The 22207-nt window shown below is 42.1% G+C and overlaps 1 protein-coding gene across 4 annotated transcripts in view; it reads right to left on the bottom strand.

Moving 5' to 3' along the window:
• Positions 1–21929, bottom strand: part of SLAIN1 (SLAIN motif family member 1) — an 84005-nt gene extending 62076 nt beyond the window's left edge. For 2 of the 4 annotated variants that reach the window (XM_039519645.1, XM_039519637.1), the window contains exons 1-2: positions 21465–21929; positions 17460–17599 (exon numbers count right to left, since the gene is read on the bottom strand). In XM_039519645.1, the coding sequence (XP_039375579.1) occupies positions 17460–17599; positions 21465–21679 (355 nt within the window). In that variant the 5' untranslated portion in view covers positions 21680–21929. Of the gene's footprint in view, positions 1–17459; positions 17600–20675; positions 20804–21464 lie in introns of those variants that run through there. The other 2 variants (XM_039519651.1, XM_039519657.1) reach the window with 2 other exon arrangements.
• Positions 21930–22207: the final 278 nt, after the last annotated feature.

Raw genomic sequence — 22207 nt, 5'->3', positions numbered from 1 at the left:
CACCCCAGTGTAACAGATTGGGAATAGAATATCTGGGAGTTAAACTGAGACCAGGCTGGCTCTGAAGAGCTCCTTGGCTTCCTAAAAGGATGTAAGATACAAGGTAGGGGAGGTAATATTTTTTATTGGACAATCTTGGCTCTGCAAAGCTTGAAGGCTTGTATCTTCCACCAGTAGAAGTTGATCCAATAAAAGATATTAAATTACCCACCTTTTGTCTCTCATATCCTGGGACCAACACAGTTACAACACTGCAAATAAAAGTTGGTTGTTCTGCACTTCTTGTAACTTACGAGGGCAGCCCATCTAGCTTAGTTTGTAGTGAAGCATAAGTTTAGATGAAACTAAATATGTCTGTTTGTTGTTTTAAAATCCTTAGTTCTTTAATGCTTTGTTCAACTGCTAAATAAAAAACTATTTGTTTTAAGAAGGCTGTTCACTATATCACTAGTCACAGGCTACTGAAGGGAAGAAACACAGGTGCCTGAAACCCAGTTGGACCTGCAAGGGGATAAGAAGGCTGGTGTCCACCAGGTCCTATACCCAAGTCCCAATCTAAGACCAAAAGAATTGCATGATTCCACCTTGAGACAGGAGAGAGAAGAGGCCCAAGACCTGAACTGGGAGAAGTCTTTCAGGTAGGCAGGTCCTATACATTTTAGGGATTAGGCTATTACCAACTCAGATCAAAGTTAAAAGAGGTATCATTGTCCTCTTGGTAAAACACCACTAATTAAGCCTCCTGCTGTGGTGGTGCTGTTGTAATATCCTTTTGTTTTATACTTTCAGGGCTTGTCTTCACTACTGGGGTAAGGTGACCTAAGTGACACTACTCCAGCTACGTTATTCACGTAGCAGGAGTCGACGTAGCTTAGGTCGACTTACCCCAATGTCTTTACTGTGTTGCGTTGACGGGAGATGCTCTCCGGTCGACTTACCTTACTCTGGTCACGGAGCTGGAATACAGGAGTTGACCGGAGAGCGCTCTGCCCTTGATTTAGTGCAGGGGTTCTCAAGCTGGGGTTGGGACCCCTCAGAGGTTGTGAGGTTATTACATGGGGGGTGTCACAAGCTGTCAGCCTCCACCCCAAATCCTGCTTTGCATCCAGCATTTATAATGGGGTTAAATATATAAAAGAGTGTTTAAATTCATAAGAGCAGTCGCACTCAGAGGCTTGCTATGTGAAAGAGGTCACCACTACAAAAGTTTGAGAACTACTGATTTAGCAGGTCTTCACTAGACCTGCTAAATCAACATCAGCTGCATCGATTGCAGCAGCATCGATCTCCCCATAGTGAAGACAAGCCCTCAGCCTCACCCCTTCCCCTGCAGTTGAAGCCTCCTTGCACATCCAGAGAGAACTGTGCCAGAGGAAGGGTGACAGTGAAGGTATGTACGTGATCGTGTGCATATCTCAGCCAAGAGGTGGCTCTCCTCATCTCTACTAGCATTACAATCACATTAACACTACTAGCTTTAGCAGTGCTAATAGCATTACTTCCTCTGCTAATTTAATGAGCATTGTTACCGTTACTATTGCTATGGGCAGCCAAACCTGCTTGCCCCAAAAACAGAGAGATGGGAGACAGTGCAGGATCTGGAGCCCAAGGTAAAATTCCTGCATATAGAATGACCCCCAATATAATACTCTAAGCATGTGGAATTCCCATCCTTCTCTTAATATATTCACATACGGCACCTAATCCAAACTCACCCCTTTGCTGGGGGTCAGCTTTCTTAGTAATTCCAATAATAAAGTATCAAATCTCAACATAAGCTTTCTCCCTAAGCATAGCTGTTCCTAGAACTTCTGTGCAGGTCAGCCCCAAGATCCCTCCAAGGGACACACTCCAACCACAAGATCCAGCTGCCCTTATGGCTTAACAGTAATTACTCAGAATCTTTATGCAGGGTTCGAGTCCCTGACAGCAAGAGAGCCTTGAATACTCTGTGCAGGGTTTTGGAGTCTGCCACCCTGTTTCTCACATAATTTGTTCTTCTACACAACACTCTGCTGAACCAAAGTGCAAGATTTAAAAGTTAACTCAAATCCAGGTTAATATACAGCAGGGCCCTATGGTACCCTCAGTGCTCCTGGGCTAAAAATAACTGGTGTCACAGTGAAGCACTTAAAAAAAATCTCAATACTTTCTCATAAGGATCAAACTGGGCAATGTGCATAAAATGCACATCCACTCTAGAAATGTCAGAAATAAGAGTCTGTAAAATCAGATTTTCATACTTCTAAACATCAAACAGTGAAAAATCATGAAAGTCTAGGCTAAAAAAAAACCTTGATGGCTAAAATGACTACTACATTTAGTGAGAATGTATTTGAAACACCAGAGGGGACAATCAGGTCTCTGTCTCTTTCACACACACATCTCTCACTGACACCATTTTCAAGTCTTAAGTATGGATCTGTTAGCATTTATGGAAAGAAAGAAAGACAACAGTAGATCAGAGGGATGAAATATGGCATTATCATGATTTGTATTGTAACAATGCCCAGAAGCTCTCATCCCATTGTACTAGGCACTGCATAAAACATATAACAAAGACAGTCCCCGCCCCAAAATGCATGGAGTCTATCATAGGACAAATGAGAGGTGGACAGAACAAATAGCTGGGGAGCACAGCATCATCACCAGACTGTTAGAGCATCACAATAAGCAGTGGTCACAGCACACTAGCTGCTGAACATTGTCAACTCTTTTGTAGGCATCATGCAATTGATAGTTACGTTTGCATATTAATGTTTCTGCTGTCCAACTCCTGAAGTATATCAATATAGTTAATGCACTGCTGCTAAATCCTTTTACTCTAGTGACATTTGCTGAGGAAAAAAAGCCACTCTGCAGTTTATTTTAAAGGATAGAAACCTTTTAAAAGTTACCATCACCACAGTTTTTCTAGTCATGTCCAATATTACTAGAGATGGGCCTGAGCTAAAAACTTTATAGATTCATAGATTCCAAGGCCAGAAGGAACCATTGTGATCATCTAGTCTGACTTCTTGCATAACACAGGCCATAGACATTCTCCAAAATAATTCCTAGAGCAGATCTTTTAGAAAAACATTCAATCTTGATTTAAAAGTTGCCAATGATGGAGAATCCACTATGACCCTTGGTAAGTTGGTCCAATAATTCAGTAGTTTCAACCTTTTTTCACTTGCGGATCCCTCAAAAATTTTTAATAGAGGTGTGGACCCTTATAGAAATCTATGGCATAGTCTGCGGACCACCAGGGGTCGACCGACAACAGATTGAAAACCACTTCAATAGTTAATTACTCTCACTGTTAAAAATTTACACCTTATTTCCTTCCTCTACTATCACTGCATTTCCTTGAACCATTTCCCCACAGCCACAGCACCCTTCTCAGACTCAGCAGCCCATCCGGAGTTCCTTCTCTTCTCCCCAGGGTTTCTCCTGCACTGCTCTGTCCAAGGTGCTACACAGTTGCAGCCTACTCCAAACACAGTTCTTCTTTCTCGCGCTCCAGGCCGCTACTGACTCTGCTCTGTCCTACGGCTCTTCTTATATGGACGGCTGGGCCCCAATGGGCTGTTCCTCACAGCCCCTCACCTACTGGCTTCTTTCTGTGCAGCAAGGCTCTTGCCAGTGTGGGGCGGACACTCCATCACATTCCCCCATCTTGTAAGTATGGCCTACAATTATTTGTTCCTAGATTTATACATTTGCATTTAGCAGTATTAAGACACGCATTGTTTGCTTGCATCCAGGTTATTAAGCAAGCCTGATTGATCTGTCTACTTCATTATTAACCACTCCCCCAATTTTTGTGTAATCTTTATCAGTGATGATTTTATATTTTCTTCCAGGTCATTGAAAAAAAAAATGTTAAATAGCATAGGGCCAAGAAAAGATCCCTGTGGGACACCACTAGAAAAAACACCCTCTTGAGGTTGATGATTCCCCACTTACATTTTGGGACCTACCCAATAAGCCATCTTTTAATCCATTTAGTGTGTGCCATGTTCATTTTATATCATTATGGGATGTTTGTTCAAATTCATCTCTACAAAAATCTTAGCAGTATCAAGTGATATTTAGATTTATCACACAACCATCTAACTTCCTCACATACACAGGTCTTAAATAAAAAAATAAAATAAAAAAAACCCTCTTCTTAACTAAATCCAACACAGTGAAGACATGTTTATCCAATTATAAACAGAAAACCAGGTCTTCAAAATATATATTTAAATTAAAGACTGACTTGCAAGTACAATAAAGTATATCATGCCCATTGCTGAAAAAGAAATAAAAACAACTATGAAACCAGATTTAATGTTGGATGTGCTAAACTCTAGAACAGCCTAGGGCTGAAGTGACAAATAAGACAACACAAGCCATCCAGGAACAGGTCAAAGCAAACTCTCAAAAAGATTCTCTTCCTTACTTTTTTCATGTCCTTTTATCTTAGGTGTTTAATTATAACTAATTCTTCTATTACCCAATCCTCTTTTCTAGTGAAGCAGGAGAGGTTTTTCCCCCCCTGGAGTTTACACTTAGAGCCTGCTGCTACCTCCTTTATGACATCCAGCACCCACATACCTTAACCTTCATCCCCAGGCAACCAATATATAGCTGGCTGGCTATCACAAAACACACATATCTACAATTGCTGCATAAAAATTAATACCCAATTTAGATCATTAACACCACAGATCGATTCACATAACTTCCTGAATAGTACAGAAAACCATCTTACCACTGCCATTTTCAACATTACACCTCACTTACACACCTCAGTATAAATCAATGTTCAGAATCATGTGCACTGTAATTTCTGAAAGCCACGCTAACCCTGTATTAATCACCAAAATACATGAACATATAACTAAAATAAGGTGGAAATCAGGGATGTGTGTTAGCTATTGAGAAGGAGGTTGGAGATATGGGCTGAGGGTGGTGGAAAGGAGCTAGTTGAGGCTGAGAAGGGGAACCAATGAGTGGAGATGAGAGGATCCTCAGTAACACAACTCTATTTCCTTGCTTTTGAACCTGTTGGTGGGAAACAGAGTCCAGCAAGCTTAATTCAAAGTAATTGCAGCTCTTTTGGGAGACTATACAAAGGAGTACTGCCAATCCCAAGCATTCAAAAGTCACACATTTGCCTTCTCTTGGGAACTGAGGTGCTTAGCACCTTTTGGGAGGATTCAGGATCTGACTTAGTGCTTTATAGGAATACATTTTTGCTTCACAGAAAATAGCTGTGCTTTTAATTTTCACTATGATAAAAAAAGTGTAAGTCCATTTCCAACTAGGGAAAGCTTTATCATTTTGCTGGGAAGTGGATGTAATGGGGTTAAGAATAGGTGTGTGCAGCGAGGATTTACTAGTATTTCCACAAAAGGCTGAGTTGGCTGATGGAAATAGTAGGATTTATCTTCGGTCAAAATTCACAAATATGCACATACATTACACAAATTCCAAATACTTCTAAAAATTAGAAAATAGCTCATGTTGCAATAATGCTCCAAAGATTTATTTAGGACAGGGGAGGCTCTAGACATTTCGCCGCCCCAAGCACGGCGGCATGCCGCGGGGGCCGCTCTGCCGGTCGCGCAGCTCCGGTGGACCTCCCGCGGCTCCACCAAAGCCGCAGGACCAGCGGACCCTCCGCACGCACGCCTGCGGGAGGTCCACTGGAGCCCTGCCTGCCGCCCTCCCGGCGACTGGCAGAGCGCCCCTCGCGGCATGCCGCCCCAAGCACACGCTTGGCGTGCTGGGGCCTGGAGCCGCCCCTGATTTAGGAGTTTTACATTATTTCAGACACCTTTTACATTTATAGTGTGGTAGCACCCACAGGGCAACAAAACTGAGGTCCTACTATGACAAATAATAATATAATATTAAAGTTTTAAGTAAGCAAGCCAGATATTTCCTTTATGTAGACTGAAAAACAAAACAAACAAACAAACAAAAAGAACCAACCAAACAAACTAACATACATTGCCTTATGTCAAATGCTGGTACACAAAATCTTGACAACCACATGTCAATGTACTAATAATTTAAAAGCTTTTAACTAAATCCAGGACTGAATAATTAGAACAAATTAAAACGTCCCCTTCAAAAAATTCTTAAAATGCTTTCCCTTAAACTCTCACAAGTAGAAGAGGCATTAAACAGCTACATGCAGGGTAAGTGCAATTAAATTCCAGAGACACATTCATTCAACATTTGACTGTAAATTCAAATGCTTATTAAAAAATTAAAATACAATACACATATTTGCATTTCACAGGAACAAGAAAATTATTTTCCAGTCAGAGAAATTACAGCAGGTTTCTCCATCAATATTCTAATTCTCTCAAGTGAAGGCACCCTAGAGCGTGCAATAGCAGATATTCAAATTCACAGGAGTCAGTATGTGTCTTACACACGCATGACATCTAAGGACTACGAGCTTCCAGCCAGACATGGAGTAAATTGTTCAACAGCACTATTTGGTTCTGATAAATGGACATTTAGATCTGGGTGCCATCCACACACTGAAGGTGCCGCAGCTCACCCAGTCTCACTATTTTTATTGCCAACAGCCATAACACACACTGATCAAGAGAGGTTACAGCATAGAACCAAAAAAAAAAAAAATCCTCTCTAGGTCTTCTCTTCTCCAAACTAAGCAAACCCAATTTTTTCCATCTTCCAACATAGGTCATGTTTTCTAGACCTTTAATCATTTTTGTTGCTTTTCTCTGGACTTGCTCCAATTTGTCCACATCTTTACTGAAATGTGACATCCAGAACTGGACACAATATTGCAGCTGAGGCCTAATCAGAGTGGAGTAGAGCTACGGTGACCAGACAGCAAGTATGAAAAATCGGGACAGAGCTAATAGGCGCCTATATAAGAGGAAGCCACAAATAGTGGGACTGTCTCTATAAAATCGGGACATCTGGTCACCCTAAGTAGAGCGGAAGAATTACTTCTCAAGTCTTGCATACAACACTGCTGCTAATACATCCCGGAATGTTATTCCTGTTTGTGATGGGGCGTCTGCCCCACACTGGCCCATAAGGAGTTAATAGAGCCCTAGGAAGATTGCGCAGGAGGCAGCCATTTAGGGAGGGGTTGCAAGGAGCAGCCAATCAGGGCCATACTTGCCCATATAAGAAGGGCTGGGAAGCAGAACACCTTCAGTCACCCCCTGGAACTTGAGGAGGAGGACTGGCTGCCTTGCAGGTGGAGGGTAGCAAGTACCCTGGAAATAGCAGTGCTGCAGGCAAAGACCCAAGGAGCTAAAGGCTGCTCTTGGCAGGCTGCAGGAATCTGCAGGCTGAGGCCCTGAGGCAAGGGCAAAGAGGGTGCTGGGGGCCACAGGGAAGTGGCCCAGGGAGGTCTACAGAGGAGTTGGAAGTACAGAGGAGTACTTTAGATCATTTCTCCAGTTTGTCCAGATCATATTGAATTTTAATCCTATCCTTCAAAGGACTTGCAACCCCTCCCAGCTTGGTATCATTCGCAAACTTTATAAGTGTACTCTCTGTGCCATTATCAAAATCACTGAGGAAGATATTGAACAGAACTGAACCCAGAACCAATTCCTGTGGGATCCCATGTTATATGTCCTTCCAGCTTGACTGTGAACCACTGATAACTAGTCTCTGGAAACTGTTTTCCAACTAGTTATACATCCACCTTATAGTAGCTCCATCTAGGTTATGTAAACAAACTAGGGAAATAAGGTCATGCATGATGCGACACAGCATCAAAAGTCAAGATATGCCACATCTACCACTTCCCCCCACATCTACTAGGCTTGTAACCCTGTCAAAGAATGCTATTGGGTTGGTTTGACATGATTTGTTCTTGAGAAACCCATGCTAACTGTTACTTATCACCTTATCTTCTAGGTGTCTGCAAACTGATTGCTTAATTATTTGCTCTATTATCTTTTTGGGTATTCAAGTTAAGATGACTGATCTGTAATACCCTGGGTTTTCCTTATTTCTCTTTTTATAGGTGGGCACTTTATATGCCCTTTTCCAATCCTCTGGAATATCTCCCATCTTCCATGACTTTTCGAAGATAAGCGCTAATGGCTAAGATATCTACTCAATCAGCTCCTTGAGTATTCTAGGATGTATTTCATCAGGCCGTGGTGACTTGAAGATATCTAACTTGTCTAAGGAATTTTTAATTTGTTCTTTCCTTATTTTAGCCTCTGATCCTACCTCAGTCTCACTGGCATTCACTATGTTAGACGTCCAGTTGCTACTACTACTAAACTTTTTGGTGAAAACTGAAACAAAAAAAGTCATTTAGCATCATTTACATCATCCATGTGACACAGGCTATCTTGTGCCAAGGTGAAGAAGTCACATCGATAGTACAAAAATGTCAGGAGAATTTTCTAGTGGTCAAACCCAAAATGACATTAAAATGCTTAGTGTCATAGAGCATGCTGTCCTTTGGCACTCTCTCCTGACCTAGTGTGGTGCTGCAGGGACTCCATGCTTTCGTTTCCCTTCTTCTGCGTCTCTAAGAACTCAACATAGTCCAAAAGGACATAAGGCAAAATTCCCCTGCATGGAGGTTCTATTTTTATAAAATCCAAAATAAACTTGAAATGAAGTCTCTCCCCTTCAGCTTAGAGGTTGCACAGTCTGACATGAGAATCATGGATTCTGATTTTTTTTTAAAATCTCTCTCTTGATATTTTAGAATTTTTTTCACATCATTGGATGGATGATCACTGCCAAAACACATCACATCAGAACTTTTGAGTATTGACAAGTTAAATCCTAGGCTGCATGCAAGACTAATAGAAAGCAGGAAATCAACACTGCCATTACACAAAGGACTGGTCAAATGAACCCTAGGAAAATTTTAATTCTTCTAAAGATGGTTTCATCCTGAGTTAGACTGCATTTACAAAAGCTAACTGCAGAATGGGAACTACTATGTTCAAGTTTCTTCACTTATCACAGCACATGTCCTTTTTGCCAACTATATGCCCATGACTTTTTTTTTAAATGAAAAAGATGATAGAACAGCCATCAACCTCTAAATCTGCATAGAAATATTTTTGTGCTTTTTATAGCAAGACCTTTAAATCATATATTTTTATTTCATCTCAAGTTATTTCAATTAATACTGTTTCCAAACTTCAATAGCATCTCTGTTCTGCATAGAGTTATGCTATGGTACCATAGTATTACTGTTAACACCCTAAAAGTTCTATAGTACTCTAATAATTCAATCATAGTCCCAAGGTAGCAGTATTTAGCACCCCATTACAAAATACCTACGTTCTATCAAGGATTGGAGAAACATGTGGAGTACTAATGGTAGTCCAAGAATACCATGAAGGCCTAGCAGAAAGGCAGAGAGAAGTGGATTAGGAAGAACTCAGTAGCAGAGAAATATAGCGAGAAAGAGGACAAATAGTTAAATCATCAAACCAATACCCTACTTCCATGGTTGTACAGAGAACATAACTTCAGGCAAAAGCAGAACTAGTTATGCAAGGTAAGGGAGGAGGAATCTTCTGCAGCTATAAAAGGTGATTAAAACCCCTGCTGGAACAAGAATTAATGGATCAGATTCACCAGTGTACCCTGCCTGCTTTGAACTACACTGGTGTTGCAAGGCAGATATAACATCTTAACCAGCCAGATAAGCTAGGTTTACAGATGCTTTACTTTCCTGGAGAGGTCAAGGTGGCCAGAGTGTACCAGTGAATCTAACCCATTGTCTTTGTCTAGTATGGCTTTGCACAACCTTTCATCATGGAAACACAAAATAAAATAAGATCTAAATTATCAGCTTTGTATCAGTGTAAGACAGTCATATTAGATTTCTGCAGCTTCCCACAGCAAAATGCCCAAATAGAGATCCAAGAATGTTTTTAAACTTGGACTTTTGATTTCTTATTAGGGTTGCCAAGTGTCCGGTCAAAAACCAGAACACCTGGTCTAAAAGGGACTCTAGCAGCTCCGGTAAGCACCGCAGACTGGGCCGTTAAAAGTCTGGTTGGTCGCCTACAGCAGGGCAGGCAGGGTACCTGCCCAGCTCTGCATGGCTCCTGGGAAGCTGCCGGCATCTCTCTCTGGCTCCTAGGCGGAGGGGCAGCCACGAGTGCTCCGCGTGCGCTGCCCCTACCCGAGTGCTGGCTCTGCAGCTCCCACTGGCCAAGAGCTGTTGCCAACGGGAGCTGCGGGGGCGACACCTGCAGGCAGGGTCTCTAAGTAGAAATCAAATGATAGAGTTTTTCATATAAATAAAATAAGCAAAACAGCTTCAATAGTTGCTTTTAAAAATCCAGTAATATAGCTTTTGTGAAAACTCCAATAACTGACTGGAATTATGCATGTGCAGTAAATGGGTCTCCCAAATTAATGAAGTCTAAGCAGAGATGACTCAGATGTTTGAAAATATACTGTGTGCCTGGAGAACAAGACCTTGCATTTACGCAAGACACTACTACAGGCCCAGTTCTGCAAGATCTGGAGTGCCTCTGCAAGATGCTGAGCATCAATTCTGATACTGATAGGAGTTGAGGGCACTCAGTATCTCTCAGTATCAGATCCATAGAAATAAACTAACTGCATCAGTCTTGCAGCTTCTTCAATTGCTTCTAGAGCTTTACAGTTATATTCTCTGTATTCTTTATGATGGAAACAACCACCTTGACAACTGCATGCTTCAGCACACTACTCTCCATAATCTGAAAACATTTTACGCAAGATTCCAATCTCCATCTCATATGAAAAATATGCATGATAAAATGGCATTAAATCTCAATCAATTCCTGAGTTCCATAAAATTGTACACCCCGATGTCTCAAAGAACATCAATTAAATCTATATGAAAATCAAAATGGTTTGCAATTTAAAACAACATTGCTTCAGTTCATGCATGTAAAATACAATTCTTGCTCCCTTCCAATGTTTTCTGCTCTATTTTGCTGTCAAAGAGCTACCATATCATTAAACTGTTTAACAGCTCACAAATATTGCTTTGTATTTTAAAGAGTCAAAATTATATGAAGTGCAGTGTGATTACCTGAGTGTGGTTTCCCAGAACTGTAAAGAAGGAATAATGATGAGAGGAGGGGCAGAATCTGTTTCTGTGGTGGCAGGAAGTTTGATGAATGGCATGCTGAAAGGTTGGCATCCAAACTAAATTATGGTTGTGGTACATTGTGGTTGTGCTAGTGATGGTACATTGTCTGGTCATGCTAGTGGTAAGGTGTCTGTCTCTCTGGATGGAGGAATAGACAATACATATCCTTAGATGGCTTAGCTTTTCCTATCTTTGTTTTTGAAGTCTTGTGCTAGGTATGTTATGTTCAGGCCAACCTCAACTGATACACAACATAGTGTTACTACATTTATGCAGGTAAAGTCTGTAATTTAATTGAGAGGTTCTGGCAAGATCATAAGCCATTGGAAACAAGCTCCTGAATAGTTGATTCAGTGTCATAGTACTCCTTCCCTTCAAAAGATCACATACAGGCAGTATTTTTTAGTTTGGAGGCACATTATAATACACAAAGTACTGTTCCTATCATTTACAAAAACAAAAAACAGAGACTACAAAAGATGACCGTGGGCAATCGCAAACCTTCCACAACTGACTTCAACAGAACCAAGATTGGACCCTATTGTTTTTAAACAGCTGAAGCAACATTTCTTAAAAAGAGAACAAATCTAGGATGAACTATGTACTTTAAACAGTATTTTATATTGTGACAAAGTGGGAGTTTTCTGTAATTTTATTATTCCTCTGCGTGCCTCCAGTTTCCCTCTGTACTTTGTACTGTTCCCCTTTGGGTGCAGTGGGTTAAAAAGCTGCTCTTAGAGCAGAGAAGGAGACAGGAGGTGTCATGCCATAACTCTCTGGGGTGGAATGAATGGGTCATTAAAGGACTGGCTGAAACTGACCCATATTAATGGAGGCAGGGCTTTGGAGCTGTGCTCCGGCTCCGCTCCAGCTCCAGACAAAAACCTGCAGCTCCATTGCTCCGGGCTGCGCTCCAAAGCCCTGAAAGGAGGATCCAAACGGCAAAGACAATGGGAGTCCCAAGGATTGAACAATTAACACCTAACTACAAGGAAACTTCAGCAGGCGGAACATGTGAACTCTGTATGGGCCTACAGGAGTTGGACAACGGACTGAAAGGTGTCAAGTGGCTGGAATACAGCTAGCTTTTGGAAAGACATGAGCTCTCACGTGGGACTGACAAAGAGGGCCAAAACTGGCTTCCACAGCAGCTTGGCTGGATGGAATGCTGGCTTGGCCACAACGGACTATGTTTTAACCTTTAAGAACATAAGAACGGCCATATTGGGTCAGACCAAAGGTCCATCTAACCCAGTATCCTGTCTTCCGACAGTGGCCAATGTCAGGTGCCCCAAACCTTAATTTCTCTATGCTAACCTAAGGACTTCCTGATGCTGTGTTCCAGTTCACTAATAAAACCTACTCTATTTTGAAAAGCCTCCTGGTGTCACTCCAAATAACTGCAGAGGTGCATTGGTCCCTGAAGTATATAAGACTCCTGGTGAGAGACTTTATGTCAGTTGGACTCACTGGGCAGAGCTCACGTTGTGAAACAGGAGTGCTGGAGTCCAGAGGCTGAGTCTCCGAGGCACTGAGGCTGTCTGGCCTACCCTTAAGGAAGAGTGAGACCCCCTTGGAGGGGTTCCTCCAAGTGTAAAGATCTTGGGGTTAATCAACAAACCAGTGAAGGAGAAAGGAACAACACTTTTAATAAAAATCTGGCCCCGAACTCTAACAGTCTTCAGTTGGAAGTCTTCCATTGCTAAGCATATCTCAGACAAATAGAGCATAAACGTTTGATGACGAGTGAGGCTCAGTCTTATCTGAATAGCTTGAAAACAGGGCTGCCCAGGAGGGGGTGGGGGGCAAGTGGGGCAATTTGCCCCAGGCCCCGGGCCCTGCAGGGGCCCCGCGAGCCCTGGCCCAGGTCTTCGGCGGCATTTCGGCGGCAGGGGGCTCTTCAGTGCTGCCGAAGATGTGGAGCAACTGAAGGGCCCCCCACCGCTGAAATGCCGCCGAAGACCCGGATCGCCGCCGGGTGAGTACAAGCGCCGCAGCTCCCCCGCTTTGCCCCAGGCCCCCTGAATCCTCTGGGCGGCCCTGCTTGAAAATGATCTTTGATCTACTGCCAATTCTTAAGTTTAGGCCTCCAAAAGATTGATTTTTTTAGCCATCAAACTGCATAATCAGGGAAGATATGAAACATCAGCAAATACTCTAGAATACGTCCTATGGCATGACGGCACTACTGGTCTTAGTGTCTTCAGAACCATACATCTCCCTCAGTCTTATACACTACAGAATTCGGGCATTTGTTTTTTAGTTGTATTTTGTCTTCAACACTGCAGTGCCAAATCTCACCTGGAAAGGTACTGTTCGACCCACTCCACCCACGTGGTGCAATTTTCTGACTGACAAATCAACATGTGGAACAAGTTAACTTAAGACATGGCGAAATTTATGAAGTGTAAAAAGGTAGCAAGGCCTGAAAGCACAAAAGGAGTTCGGTGCTTAAGTCTCTGTTTTAGGCACCTAAGTGTCCGTTTTGGGACCACTGTGATGCACAAAGCTCCCACTGATCCCTGGAGCTGTCTAAACTCACTCAGAGCCTAAATCTCTGCAGTAAAAGTTCCCTAGCTGCCTAACTTTCGCCTCTGGGCATGCAAACTGCTGTCTCACTGTAGGCACCCAACCACCTACCCTCTCGGAAGCCCCAGAGCGATTCACAAACCAGACATATAGACATTCTTCCATCTAAATCACATTTAGGGCCCAATCCGCTAGTCATGCTCAGAGGGTATCAAACAGATTAGGCCCTGAAGGTGAATTCACACAAAATAGCTGGAGTGGGGAAGAGGACTTTCCTCTTAAGTTATTCACGTGGAATATGGGTTCAAGTCCCCCTCAGGGGAAGAATGGATTTGAACAGGGATCTGCCACGTCTCCAGAGAGTGCTCTAAGTACTGGGCTATAGGCTATTCTGATATACTGCTCCCTCAATCTCCCTTGTTGAAGCTGATGCATTCTGGATAAATAATTAGAGAGTCATTGATAAAGGGAAAATGGATCTGGTCTTCCACCTCCCAGGTGAGCACTCTAACCACCAGATTATAGAGTCAGTCAGTCAGTCTCTCTCTCTCTCACCCAAATGACTTCTTAAGAGTCTTCTTCCTCTCCCCCAGCTCTTGCTAACAGCATAGATGCTTACCTAGGCAAACCTGGGCACCCTTTGCGGACAGGAGGGTTTAGCATGCATCCTTCTCATTGGCATCTCCCATTGGCTAGTGTGGGCAGCTCCCTTCCTAGCACGTTGGCTTTTGTGAATCACGATCTCCTCATTCATTGTATGGGAGCTTAGACACCTAACTCAGGCTTTGTGAATCACAGTGATTTTCTAGGTGCCTAAAAGTTAGGCATTAGGACACTCAGCATCACCAGTCCTAACTCCTTTTGTGCATTCAGGCCCAAATGCCTCTAAAACGTCATGAGCACAATTTCCCCACCCCCCATATAAAGTTATAAGGAGGAGCTGCAACCATTACACGCAGAATAGAAGAGAGACTGCTACCAAGTCTGAGTGATGTGCAAACTCAGGAAGAGAAGCCAGGAGCTGCAGTTGGATCTTGTGCACTGTATTCACCAAGGTGCACCAGTCTGAGTAGTTTTTGATTCAGAGGAACTACTCATGCACTTAAAATTGGGCATGTCCTTAAGTAACTTGCTGTACTGGGGCCTGCATGAAGAGCAGAGGAACAACTGAGCCAAGGCAAAAATAAGTTTTTGCTGCTTTTCATTCCTGTTACCACTATAATGCTAAGATAGCTATGAGTGGCTACACTGGATTCCTTTCTAGCTCATAGATCAACAACAAAATTATTAAGTAAACTCCAACAGCAAACTTTATCTCAGAGTACAGATTTGTACATTGTTACTGCACACTGAATACACAATATTCATCAGCTGAATCAGGGTTACTGGTGGTGACATGCAAGCTAGAAAGAGCACAACTAGTTTTTCTGATACCACGGTGAATTTGAAGGGCTGGTAGCTGAGGGGGAAAGACTTTATCTTTAAACTGAGTAAACTGTATATGTTATCACTTGAAATACAACTATTATGGAAATCTATAATGCCATTTTCACAGTCACTTTTTAAGGAAGAATCAAATTGTAATATATAAATAAAAAGGATCATCAATAGCCAGGGATACAAAACGAGGAATAAAATGAGAAAAGACATTACAGAATGTTAGTTTTACGTTAGAAAACAGATTTACTAAATTGTTCCAATTGTCTCATCCTGCTCCAAAACAGGGAGAAAGACTCCTATAAAACCTAATTCTATCTTGTTACAATTAGAAATGAATGTTAATATTTAATACCTGACATTTGTTGATTAAACTATTACTTATAGGGGAATGGCCCAATTTAAAAAATTAATATCTGAGCAAAGGTAGTTAATTAGTAACAACACCACAATTCTATTATAAAACCATTGCAATAAAAATATTTATGAGACAATTCTCTCCTTGAACACATAGCTCCCAAAATGAGATTTACACATGGCCTTTGAAGAGAATATAAATCCTCAAATTATTTTTAAAATAATAGAACTTCATGGAGCAATAACCATAATTAGAATATGTAGTAAAAATTACTCTGTCACAGGTAGCCTTGAATAAAATATTACATTAAAATTTGCTATGATCTCTCAGATGTTGAAAAATGTGCAAATTAAAATCAGAGAGATAGAAATTCACTTATATTTTAAATATACAGGAAAATGTGAAAGCAAATTGCTTTCCTAGTAAATGTAAACAATGCCTTGGAGGGAAAAAAAGAAAAAAAAGAAGATTACCCATCTCTGACAGGTTTTAAACACACAATTTAGTGAATGACTTTTTTATGAATTTGCAGTCTTACCTTTGAGTGCCACCTCTGTTGCACATTATTATTTAAAATTGAGACTGGCAGCAGAAGACAGTTTGTATTGCATCTGTATTTTTTTTTAAATGTAAAACTACTACTAACTAAAATCTGCTCTGTGATGCTTTTTTCCAAAACTGGAGTCTAAATTGGATTCCTTTCCAGCTCATGCATCATCAATAGATTTGTTAAGTAAACTGTTGGACAGGGTACAAACTTCCTGAACTAATACATTAGAACACTACCCTCTCCTATTTCAAATACTTCCCCAAGACTTATTACTGTTTTGGTACACAGGTGTGTGCACACACACATTCAGTCAGCAACTTAAGTATGGCTAGGTTGAAGGATAGCCAGGAATATCCAATATTTAATTTTAAAACATATATATTTTCAAACAAATTGGAAAACACCAAGTTGTAAATATGGGTCCCTATCCTGTTCCCACTGAAGTGAATAACAAAACTCCATGGACTTCAGTGGTAGAGGATCAGACTCACAGGCTCCCGTTCAGCAAAGCACACAAGTATATGCTTAATCTTAAGCATGTGCTTAAGTGCTTTACAGGTGCATAGCCATAGCTAGTTTATATAACTATTTGGCTCTATTAACATTAACCTTGTCTTACTTCTCCTCTCCTCCCTGCTTCCCTCCCCCCGCCCCCAATTCTTTTCTGAACTCCCATGTCAAGTCTTGTTTGAAACTGGATTATCAACTCTTTGGAGCAGGAACTACACAACTGTACAACATCTAACACACTGAAATCCTAACTGGGGTCTGATACAACAAATGAATAAAATAATTAAATAATAATGCAGCTGATTTCTATTTAGAACTGCAGTATACCCAGGGAGCTAGACTCACCACTGGTAGACATAACTCCATACAAAGTTAATTGGAATTGAGCAACCTTATGCCAGCAATGAACATGGCCCCCCAATATTCGAGAAATAGAAAGTCCTACACAGTATTATCCGTGATCTAGATTTCTTGTTGCATTTCCTATAAATAATAAAGCCCTGAACCTACAATGAGATGTGTGCAGTCCCACTGCAATGTATGAGGCTCTGTGCTGTACAGAGGTGCTTTGTGCACATCTCATTGCAGGATTGATACTTTAAGTTAGGGCCCAAGATTTCTCCCATTAAAGTCTATGGGCCCTTATTTAGAGGAAATGGGGACATCTGAAAATTAATAAAATAGTTAAAAATTAGGGTTTGGAGAGGGGAGGAAAAAGAAGAGAAGGAAAAGGAGATTGCTTAAAAATGCACACAAAGCAAAAACTAAAAATATAGCCGCCACTCATGTAACAGAGGGAGCTGTATATTCTTAGATTACAAAACTATGCATCTACCATTTGCTAAACACAGAAAGCTGCTGAAACCGATCAGCATATAAAACTTCAAACTTGCATGCCAAGCACAAATGCTAACTGATTAGTTATGAAATTCAAAGAAATATAACAAGTAAAAAGATCATAGGATTACCTTGTTCCAGTCTAAAGCATAGGGAACGTTTTGCAGCTTCTATCTCGGGAGTTGGATGATCCAGAATATGTCTACACCATTGCAGAGGACTCAATGATTTCTCTTGCGGTGTGAGGGTCTTAGTAGGCGAGACATACAACCTCAATTAAAATATGCAGAAATATTAGCATGTACACAGTACATAAGCTTTATATTTTTGTATACTTGATTGACTGCGTATTAAGAATTTATGTTTCTAACACTAAAGTGATGTAATAGTACAGTTTTCATAAATGGTACACATACCCCAGAGATAGATTTTATAATATTTTCTGTAAATATTTAATACTCACTGTAGATTAAATCATTGCAGTGCTTAACTTTGTATTTAAGAACTTCATCATAACATCTTTTACATTCTTTCCTTCAGTGATCTACCCAATCATATCAGAATTGACATATTACAGTTTTCATAGGCAGTATCTCTCCCATATGATACAAAGACTTTATATATTATACTGTACATTACATACAGATTTGGGAAATTAAAAAAGTTTGCTGGATGATGATGATGATTTTTACACTCCTGGTTCCAGCCAGATGAACCAATGTGCAGAAAAAGAAGTGTAGAGAAGCTGTTCTATTTTTCTCTGGGCTTGGAATACAATAGGCAGCTAACCACAGAGACAAGAATATTTGAGCATTTGTTTATCTCCTGTGTCCCTAGGGTAGAGTTTATGTTTCTTCTGGTGTTTAAACCACCTCACGGTAGGGGGCTTGATGGTTTTCATAGCTAAATTCTCTAAGCTGGTATCCAATGTTATTGGAGTCCTCGCGGATTTTGACATGCATGTAGACATAGGTTCACCTGGGAAAGCACACATCTTCCTGGATGAACTATCATTAGCTGCTGATGACAGCTCTCAGCTTCCTCACTGGACATCATACCCTGTTTGTTTCTAAAGCAGTGTGGTTATACAAACTCTTAAATAGGATATCAAAAGTAGGGCAAAAAGGCACACCGGCCAGGAAGTGGAATGTGAATAGCAAATATAAAAAGGCTAAAGTCAAGACAAAGGGACCAAGTCTCAGATGATTACTAATTAGAGACAGAGCCCTTCACATTTAGGTTATTGGTGCAAAACCTGCTCAGCTCAATAGTGAGCTACTGCTATGTAATGCCTGCTTAGTAGCCTACTGTTTGGGAGATAAATTGCGATCCAGCTCCTAATGGACAAGTGTCCTCATCACAACTGATACCCTTGTTTGCAATTCCAGCAGAGTGCCAGGCCTGAATTTGTCTGACAATAGGGCTGACCTCCTCTCACTTAATACAGTGGTTGGCTACACAATTAATCCTCAGAATTAAAAATGATGATGAGCCGCATATGTACTGAAAATAACACCTCAGCTCCATTGTTAACTTTCAGCAGTATTTTGAAAGTAAAATATGTGACTGACGAGTTCTAAATAATTTCATGTTTATGCAAAAAGGATGACAACCAAGGAAAAAGGGTTTTACTTTTTTGTAACATAGGGTATTTTTTCTTTTTGAACTGCAATTTTTTAGAACAATACTACAAAAGCAGTTAGGGCCCAATATTAAAAAGTCAACAATTAGGATTGCATTGGCCTTTGGCTTTCTAGATTTGACACATTATTTAAAAAAAGATTTAACAAATCATCAAAAGACTAACAATAACCCCACAGCAGCTAACTGACAAATTACCACTGACCAGCAATGCAGGTCATTAGAGATTCATCCCTGAAGGAAATATGTGATGCGCCTTAGTTTTATTAATTTTAAACAGGTAACTGTCCTTCAGATGAACACCAAGGGCCAAATTCTGCACCTCAATACATACATTCAGTCCCCAGTGATACCATACATAGGTGGAATTTGCCCCCAAATAGCAAAATTCTTTCTAAAGAGCAAACCAAACCTGATAAATAATCACAATTGACATTTGCACTGCAAGACTTGCAATAATACCGATCCAATATAGCCTTAAAATGTAAGCATGTACAAAACATTACTAAATGCAACTGACCAAGCAAAGTGGTCACCCCAAATCAACTAAATGAGACCAGAGAAGCAACACCCTACCACATTATCGGTCATGAGCAATGAAGGAAGTTTGAAATTATAAAACTGATTCATCCCAGTCACGTTCCCCAAACAGTCCAGCACAATCTAATCATCTGCAGAATCAACTGGTATTGATAAGTCAAGTATGATAATCACTAATAAACTAACTATCGACAATTGTTGGTGATTCCCAAGAGATGAGCTTTAAAAATTAGGCCTGTTATCTAAAAATCTTTATAGAGATAATCACATTTTGATGAATCTTAAGACCCAACCTATACTATCACAATAAACATGTTTAAACATGGTTCTGGCTCAACTGCATTATATCATGATATACCCTTATCTGCATAGATTTAAAAACTATATTAGAACGTGTTAAGGAAACATTATCACCTGGACACCCAGGCTAATATATGGCTCTTTAGCATAATTATAACATTCTTTTTCTCACTGACATATTTTAATACAGTTGAGCTACAACTATGTTTAAAATGTCATTTTCTGTAATATTTATTAGCGCTCTTGAGGATTACTACACAAGCTGTTGAGATATACAAGTTACAAGACACTAGACACTTCTGAGTATGTTTGGTCTGACAAAGTTGGTGAGGTAATATCTTTTTCCAGACCAACTTATGTTGGGGTGAGAGAGAGAGAGAAAGCATCTTTGGAGCTTACACTGAGCTCTTCTTTGATATTATCTCACCCACACACTCTCTCTAATATACTGGGACCAACAGAGCTACCACAACACTGCATCTCTCTTTCTATCATTTTCCCTTCCTGGGCATAAACAAACAGCCACAAATATCCCCCTAGTGCGATTTCATTTTCTGCTTCTTCCAGTTTATTGAAACATATTTCATACATTATTCTGGAACCATGTATGTATTTGAACAATATAACTGCACAACAATGCCCAAAAGTCCAAAGCCCTCCTATATCGCTGGGGACTGAAATTCAACTTAAGAGAGGGTAGCATTTTAAGGAGAGCATAGCCAGTACAAGGAGGACTGAAAGCATTCCTTATTTTTTAAAGAAGGTTGTAATCTCTTTCTTAGTCCTTCCTAAAATTATTGTAGTAAATCCATTTTAAAGGAAGCAACAAAAGCCTTAGTATCAAGACTAAAAACCAATATACTTACCAGTCAGAGTCTTCAGTAACATCTTTTCATTATTTTTTACCCAGTTGGGTTTTAACCTAAGCCAGATTTTTCACCTTAAATCTTCCTTCCTGACATCTACCACTTCATAATTGCCACATTTATGACAGTGTTAATTTAACATCCTGAATGAATGGCTAGTGAGGTCACCAAATCTTAGAAGCTCAGTCAAGTGTGAGAGGTGAGCAAGGAGGATAAATGTGCTTAGTAGGAACAATAAAATTCAGTGCAAAATATTGGTCCCTGGTTTTTGGATCATTACTGAATAGGTTACAGTAGCAGAGACGGCCTGTAGTCCTGCTCTTCCCAAGGGATATAGATAGGCTTGAAATTAGGCATGCAGAGGAGATGGAGCATAAAGGGGCGATTAGGAGATAAACTCTAAGACTTGAGAAGCAGGAGCCAACAGAGGTCTCAGAAACGGCCCCTTTTCACTGAGAGAGTTAATCACCCCAACCAGATGACACGTTTAAAAAAAACAGATTTAAGATTCAGCAAAACAAGATCAAGTGGATTTTAGGGTTAATGCTAATCAGTGACTTGAAAGCACCAGCTGTGTAAGAATTAGGGAAGACTGGGGGGGGGCACTTAGCCAGGCTGCATTATTACTGCCGGGCTCTCCATGCTTAATGGGGACGGGATCCCGTTGCTGTCCAGTCCCTCCCAAGGCCCCTGGTGCTCCCGGGGAGGGGGATTTGCCCTGGGGCACGGGGACGGCCAGCCCCGGGACTGGGGCGCTCAGACAATATCGGGGGCGGGGGGGGCATGTACCATGTGTCCTCGTCCTGGCTGCAGTCACCGTCCTCCAGGTCCAGCACCTCCACCTCGTCCAGCACCGTGGCTGCCCGCGCCGCGGGGATGCTCCCGGCCTCCTGCCCGCCTCCTGCTGCCGCGGCCAGGCCAGCCAGGGCGGGCTTGAAATAGACGAAGGGCTCCGGCGGGCCCAGGCTAGCGGTGCACAGGAGAGTGGGCGCCGGGCTCGGCATGCGCAGGGCCCCAGGGCTGCCGCTCGGGGCCAGCCCGGCCGCAGCGGGGGAGCCTATGGCGGGGGCTGGCGGCGGGAGCAGCAGCAGGTGCGGGCTGGCCGGGGCCGAGGCTGGAGGGCGGCGGCCGCCGCTCGGCTCCGCAGCTGCTCGTTCTGCTTCTCCAGCTTCCGCACCAGCTCCTGCAGCTTCTTCACCTCCAGCTCGGCGCTCACCACCGAGCCCGCCCGGGCCCGGCCGCCTGCACCTCCGCCATCGCCGGCGGCTGCAGCCAGGCAGCCTCCATCCGCCGCGCCGCGCCCCGCCCCGCCGGCACCTGCTCGCTGCCGGGCTCCCTCGGCCGCTCGCCTCCTTCCCTGGTCCTGCGACTGGCGGCGGCTGCGGCTGCGGCTTCGCCCGGTGCAGCTCGCGTTCAGCCTGGTCCGCGGCAGCCGCCTCAGCTGCTCTTGCGCCTCCTGTCAGCAGCGACACCACAGCCCGGGGGCTCCCCTCCCCCGCTGGCACGGGAGAGGCACCCGCACAATGGGAACA

This window comes from Mauremys reevesii, linkage group 1, assembly GCF_016161935.1.
Source record: "Mauremys reevesii isolate NIE-2019 linkage group 1, ASM1616193v1, whole genome shotgun sequence".
Taxonomy (NCBI): Eukaryota; Metazoa; Chordata; order Testudines; family Geoemydidae; genus Mauremys; species Mauremys reevesii.
This window is presented reverse-complemented; position numbering and strand designations above follow the sequence as displayed.